General features: G+C 49.3%; 1 protein-coding gene across 3 annotated transcripts in view; it reads right to left on the bottom strand.

The window, feature by feature from the left end:
- Positions 1-1535: 1535 nt before the first annotated feature.
- The window catches only part of ca8 (carbonic anhydrase VIII), a 9540-nt gene continuing 3575 nt past the window's right edge, over positions 1536-7500 (bottom strand). For 2 of the 3 annotated variants that reach the window (XM_030364338.1, XM_030364339.1), the window contains exons 4-9: positions 7235-7330; positions 5936-5998; positions 5727-5775; positions 4337-4449; positions 2435-2548; positions 1536-1855 (exon numbers count right to left, since the gene is read on the bottom strand). In XM_030364338.1, the coding sequence (XP_030220198.1) occupies positions 1703-1855; positions 2435-2548; positions 4337-4449; positions 5727-5775; positions 5936-5998; positions 7235-7330 (588 nt within the window). In that variant the 3' untranslated portion in view covers positions 1536-1702. Of the gene's footprint in view, positions 1856-2349; positions 2549-4336; positions 4450-5726; positions 5776-5935; positions 5999-7234; positions 7331-7500 lie in introns of all 3 variants that reach the window. The other variant, XM_030364340.1, reaches the window with a different exon arrangement.

Here is a 7500-nt window from a genome sequence, read left to right as displayed (position 1 = left end):
TGGGAGGTGAAGCAGAGGGTTGGAGGAGCTAATCCGGATGATGGAACAGGCGTTGGATTATTGTTCTAATCATTTATAATGATAATAAGCCAATGGATGATGAAGTCATCAGCAGCTCCATGGGGGGTTACCAGAGCGACCCTCTCTCCTCAGTACTCAGGGGAGGGTGTGGTGAAGTCCATAGACACCACCAGCAGGGGGAGCCAGAGCACTAGAACCTTTCGCTGCAACACAGCAGCGATGAGAAAATGTATAGGAATGTGTGTGTGGTTATCAGAGGCCTCATGTTGACCCCTGACCCTAGTGCAGTGCGGACGCAGGTCAGTGGCAGAAGTCAACGTGCACCGACCCCGACTCCAAGAGAAAGACAGGTTGGGGTGCCTCAAACCTCCAGAAGACCTGAGGTCCTCCCCGGGACCCGGTCGAAGCTCCCCTGGACCCGGTCGGAGCTCCCCTGGACCCGGTCGGAGCTCCCCTGGACCCGTTCGGAGCTCAGCGGGACCAGGTCCTCCCCTGGACCCGGTCGGAACTCCCCTGGACCCGTTCGGGGCTCCCCTGGACACGGTCGGAGCTCCCCTGGACCCGTTCGGGGCTCCCCTGGACCCGTTCGGAGCTCAGCGGGACCAGGTCCTCCCCTGGACCCGGTCGGAGCTCAGCTGGACCCGGTCGGAGCTAGTCGGAGCTGACCCGGACCATTGTTTGGGGAAACATGCGAAGACTTATTCAGAAACAAAGAACTCTGGTCTTGGGGCCTTCCTTGCTGATCTGGGGTTGCTTATATTGCTAGTATTGAACAAGGTGATTTGGAACAGACGACCATGAGGCTGTAAGGCCTTGGAAAAGTGGGAGAGTTTAATTATTTGTTTGCCCTGTTTTTACACATTTAAGATTGTATACGATAAACAATTCATTTTGCTTTTCTTTTTGAAAAAGTTGCCAATGATCCAATCACACAGAGCTCTGTGAAGACCACCAGCCAATGATCCAATCACACGGAGCCCTGTGAAGACCACCAGCCAATGATCCAATCACACGGAGCCCTGGGAAGACCACCAGTCAATGATCCAATCACACGGAGCCCTGTGAAGACCACCAGCCAATGATCCAATCACACGGAGCCCTGGGAAGACCACCAGCCAATGAGAGGCCTGACTGCTCTCGGTCTGCAGTCCACCAGGAGGAGGGAGGGGGCGGTGAAAGTTACATCAGGGATTCAGACTATATTTAATATCTTATACCATGAAAGTAAACACCATGTTCATAACATGTAATATATCATATATTTAAAGCCCAAAATAAATATATTGGTGAAAACTAAATCCAAACTGAATGCTCACCATCTCCCACTAATGGAAAAGGCCCCTGTGTGGATCGTATGATTTAGCTGTGAAGCGTCTTTGAACATTGGGAAAAGCGCTATATAACTTTCATGTATTATTATTAACATGATCTAATAACTCATCTAATATTTGTTCTCACTCTCCTCTTCATCAACACACAGTGCCAGGGCGTCTGAATGATGTTATGAAGTCACCTTTTGATTTGTTCCACCAATCAAACAGCTGAAGTCGGTGTGTTCTTTATTAACAGTGCAGGATCACACATGCACGCACGCCACAAATGGTTGATAAGGGTTACATTGGTGGTTGTCAGAGCTAGCTAGAGGAGGAGATTCTCACCCTCCATGTTGTGGTGAAGGCTCCTAGCAGCAGAGGTTGGCTTTCACAACACACACCTCAACGTATTTAAACACACACACACACACAAACACAGGGCAGGGTGAGAGGCTGAATGGCTGCTTTGTCAGGCTGATCAGCATCAGATCCTCTCCTCCCGACACTATCCTCACCCAACTCTAGGGAGAGAGGGAGAGGGGGAGAGAGAGAGAGAGAGAGGGTAGGGGAGAGAGGGAGAGATGGAGGGACGGAAAGAGGGGGAGAGAGAGAGAGAGAGACTTTAGTTCTCTCCATTGTTTCATAGGCTGGTCTAAGGGCACTCCTCTCTACTTCCCTCCAACTCTCCTTCCTTTCTTGAGGAGTGGGGCGTGTCTCCTCCTCTGTATCCCTCCCCAGCGCGGTCCTAGCTCCCAGATTAGCTCCTGAAGTGGGTTAGAGCGCTGTGTGGCTCTGGAGATATGGATCATTATTCTGCACTCTGCCCCAGGGGATTGTGGGTAGCATGAGGTCTGGGGCATGAGTAGGATGCTTGTATTTTAAGAAGGTTACTGCAGGGTAAAGTCGTTCAGATGATAGAACCAACACGTGGCCTACAGTGGGACTGCTAATTTCCCGTGTTCTATATCCTTATGCCCATATATGGCCCTCCCTGTAGGACATTATAAATTCGCACCATTTGCTGTGGGGATAGGGGATGGGGGTGTGGGTGGGTTGGGGGGTCACAAGGGGAGGGGGGGTCACTGGAAGGCGGCGCGGACCCCCCGGTCGCTGAGGGGCTGCGTGGGCCGGAAGTTGTCTCCCAGCATGCCATCGTTCCCCTCCTGAAGCTCCGCCCCCTTGACATGTGACCTCAGACGGCGGAACTCCTCGATCTGGAGGGGAGGGGGGTATAGGGGGGAGGGGGGAGAGAGGAGGGGAGACAGGGGAGACAGAGAAGTGGCAGTGAGTGAAGGAGATGTCAGGAGCAGGTGCTCCACCTCCGAGCTGTCTGTCCCCGCTCAGAAAGCCTCCTCTGTTGGCCCAACAGGCTGCTCAACACAGCTAGCTCCTTGTGTCAGCTTCCTGCGGACTAGCCGAGCTAACATTCTGCACCACTTCACCACTGAAGCCTTGAGCTAGTGCTAACAAACGACTCTGCACTGATGCTGTTATATAGTACATTAAATAACATTGTCTACAGCTGTAAACTACCTCACATAACATTATCTACAGCTGTAAACTACCCCACATATCATTTTCTACAGCTGTGAACCACCTCACATAACATTATCTACAGCTGTAAACCACCCCACATAACATTATCTACAGCTGTAAACTACCCCACATAACATTATCTACAGCTGTAAACTACCCCACATAACATTATCTACAGCTGTAAACTACCTCACATAACATTATCTACAGCTGTAAACTACCCCACATGACATTATCTACAGCTGTAAACTACTGCACATAACATTATCTACAGCTGTAAACTACCTCACATAACATTATCTACAGCTGTAAACTACCCCACATAACATTATCTACAGCTGTAAACTACCTCACATAACATTATCTATAGCTGTAAACTACCCCACATAACATTATCTATAACATTACAGCAGACTACCGCACAACATTATCTACAGCTGTAAGCTACCTCACATAACATTATCTACAGCTTTAAACGACTTCACATAACATTATCTACAGTTGTAAACTACTTCACATAAAATGATCTACAGCTGTAAACAACCATATAACATTATCTACAGCTGTAAACAACCATATAACATTATCTACAGCTGTAAACTACCTCACATAACATTATCTACAGCTGTAAACTACCTCACATAACATTATCTACAGCTCTAAACTACCAAATAACATTATCTACAGCTGTAAACAACCATATAACATTATCAACAGCTGTTAACGACCAGCTAACATTATCTACAGCTGTAAACTACCCTGCATATCATTATCTACAGCTGTAAACTACCTCACATAACATTATCTACAGCTGTAAACTACCTCACATAACATTATCTACAGCTCTAAACTACCAAATAACATTATCTACAGCTGTAAACAACCATATAACATTATCAACAGCTGTTAACGACCAGCTAACATTATCTACAGCTGTAAACTACCCTGCATATCATTATCTACAGCTGTAAACTACCTCACATAACATTATCTACAGCTGTAAACTACCTCCCATAACATTATCTACAGCTGTAAACTACCTCACATAACATTATCTACAGCTCTAAACTACCAAATAACATTATCTACAGCTGTAAACAACCATATAACATTATCAACAGCTGTTAACGACCAGCTAACATTATCTACAGCTGTAAACTACCCTGCATATCATTATCTACAGCTGTAAACTACCTCACATAACATTATCTACAGCTGTAAACTACCTCACATAACCTTATCTACAGCTCTTAATTACCACATAACATTATCTACAGATGAAAACTACCACATAACATTTTCTATAGCTGTAACCTACCCCAGCTAACATTAGCTACAGACTTTAACAATGACATCAAACTATGTCTCTTTTGAGAGACCCCTAGCAACATAAATGACATTCTATACCTTTAAGTAGCCATATGGGCCACATGCACCTAGCGGCCCCATGAGGGCATAGAGCTCACCTGTATCTGTGAGATGGTGAGCGGGTAGCGGTAGAGGATCCAAGTGACATTCTCACTGCAGGGGGGCGTCGTGAGGGAGCCCTGATACACCCAGTAGTCCCTCAGCAGGGGGTCTGAGTGGCAGATCACGCAGCTTATAGGACGGGGTGGTACCATGCACACTTTACCTCAGCAAGAAGCCTCTCACACTATGATGTCAACATTACTAACTACCCTCCCCTCATTACTTCAATAACTACCCTCCCCCATTACCCTCACCAACTACCCTCCCCATTACCATCACTAACAACCCTCCGACCATTACCGCACTAACAACCCTCCCACACCATTACCTCACTAACTACCCTACCCCACCATTACCTCACTAACTACCCTACCCCACCATTACCTCACCAACTACCCTCCCCATTACCTTCGCTAACTACCCTTCCAACCATTACCATCACTAACTACTCTCCCCCACCATTACCTTCACTAACTACCCTCCTCCACCATTACCTCTCTAACTACCCTCCCACCATTACCTTCACTAACTACCCTCCTCCACCATTACCTCTCTAACTACCCTCCCACCATTACCTTCACTAACTACCCTCCCCACCATTACCTTCACTAACTACCCATCCCCATTACCTTAACTAACTACCCAACCCCATTACCTTTACTAACCACTCTCCCACCATTACCTTCACTAACTACCCTCCCCAACCATTACCTTCACTAACTACCCTCCCCCATTATCTTCACTTACTACCCTCCCCCACCATTACCTCACTAACTACCCTCCCCCAATTACCTTCACTAACTACCATCCCCCACCATTACCTTCACCAGCTACCCTCCCCCATTACCTCACTAGCTACTCGCCCCACCATTACCCCACTAACTACCCTCCACACATTACCTTTACTAACCACTCTCCCACCATTACCTTCACTAACTACCCTCCCCAACCATTACCTTCACTAACTACCCTCCCACCATTACCTTCACTAACTACCCTCCCCCATTATCTTCACTTACTACCCATCCCCATTACCTTAACTAACTACCCAACCCCATTACCTTTACTAACCACTCTCCCACCATTACCTTCACTAACTACCCTCCCCAACCATTACCTTCACTAACTACCCTCCCCCATTATCTTCACTTACTACCCTCCCCCACTATTACCTCACTAAGTACCCTCCCCCAATTACCTTCACTAACTACCATCCCCCACCATTACCTTCACCAGCTACCCTCCCCCATTACCTCACTAGCTACTCGCCCCACCATTACCCCACTAACTACCCTCCACACCATTACCTTCGCTAACTACCCTCCCCATTACCTCACTAGCATTAACTTTCTATAATATTGTATATTGTGCGAGTGGCGGTCTCACCTGGGAGCAGAGAGTTGGGGTTGAAACAGGGAATGATCTTGGACTTTCCCTGGTGGAAACACAGAGGACGTTAGTACCAGGGCCTCACAGCAGGGATTAACCCCCCTGAAGGGGATACCATCCCATAGGGAGTACCCTGGTACCCTACCCCAGGGGGTACCCTGTCACAGGGGGTACCCCACCACTGTCCCCTGTTCCTTGGGGCTCACCTTGTACTGCAGGTCCTGCAGAACCTCTGTGATGGCCTTGAGGCCCAGGTGCTCCTTACCAATCTGACAACACAAGGAGATGGAGATGAAGTAGCGGTCAAACCAATCCAGCCCCCTAACACCACCCTCCTACACACCATCCCCCTAACACCACCCCCCTAGACACCATCTCCCTAACACCACCCCCCTAGACACCATCTCCCTAACACCACCCTCCTACACACCATCCCCCTAACACCAAGCCCCTAACTACGATCCTGACCGGGTCTACAGTGATCCACCTGCTCTCAAACGGCCGCTCTGAGGATCCCCAGCCAACGGTGGTGGTTACTGAGGCCACATCCGCACAGGAAGTAGGCAGGAGGTAGAACCCACAGTAGCCGCCAAATAACAGGAAGTGGAGCCTGGCAGGGTGGAGCCGGGGCTGTCTGGAGTCAACTGGACCCCGTCCTGGTCTCCACCCAGACACCAGCTCCACCCAGACCCCAGCTCCATCCAGACACCAGCTCCACCCACACACCAGCTCCACCTGCCCTCCACCTATAAGTTGTTGTAGCGCTAGGGGCCCTGCTATTGGCTAGAGGTCGTGTTAGCGCTTGGGCCCCTGCTATTGGCCATAAGAGATGTTAGCGCTAGGGGCCCTGCTATTGGCTAGAAGAGATGTTAGCGCTAGGGGCCCTGCTATTGGCTATAAATGGTGTTAGCGCTAGGATCCCTGCTATTGGCTATGAGAGGTGTTAGCGCTAGGGGCCCTGCTATTAGCTATAAATGGTGTTAGCGCTAGGATCCCTGCTATTGGCTATAAATGGTGTTAGCGCTAGGAGCCCTGCTATTCGCTATAAGAGGTGTTAGCAATAGGGGCCCTGCTATTGGCAATAAATTGTGTTAGCGCTCGGAGCCCTGCTATTGGCTATAAATGGTGTTAGCGCCATTTATAGCACACTGCTATTCGCCCTGCTACTCCAAAGTCCTGTTGGCGGCTAGGGGCCCTGCTATTAGATATAAGAGATGTTAGCACTAGGGGCCCTGCTATTGGCTAGAAGGGATGTTAGCGCTAGGGGCCCTGCTATTGGCTATAAATGGTGTTAGCACAAGGGGCCCTGCTATTCGCTATAAGAGGTGTTAGCAATGGGGGCCCTGCTATTGGCCGTAAATGGTATTAGCGCTAGGAGCCCTGCTATTGGCTATAAGAGGTGTTAGCGCTAGGGGCCCTGCTATTGGCCGTAAATGGTGTTAGCACAAGGGGCCCTGCTATTGGCTATAAGAAGTGTTAGCGCTAGGGGCTAGCTGGCGGCTTACCTGTACAAACAGAGCGATGATGAGGACTCCGTTGTTCTTGCCCAGGGCGTCCTCCACACAGCTATACAACGTGCTGTTCCAGTGGAGGAGGTGGAGCTACAGGGAGACACACGGGTGGTCAGACAGTTGGACAGACGGGTGGACAGACGGGTGGACAGACAGGTGGGTTGAATCAGCTGCTGGGGATTGAGGGGTACGTTTCCAAGCATGCAGCAGGGTCTGCTCCTGGAATCAACACAGAAGGGGTCTGTGTGCCGCCTAGAGCC

The sequence above is a fragment of the Gadus morhua genome, chromosome 8 (assembly GCF_902167405.1).
Source record: "Gadus morhua chromosome 8, gadMor3.0, whole genome shotgun sequence".
Classification (NCBI taxonomy): Eukaryota; Metazoa; Chordata; class Actinopteri; order Gadiformes; family Gadidae; genus Gadus; species Gadus morhua.
The sequence above is the reverse complement of the archived record's forward strand: the minus strand, read 5'-3'. Positions and strand labels throughout refer to the sequence as shown.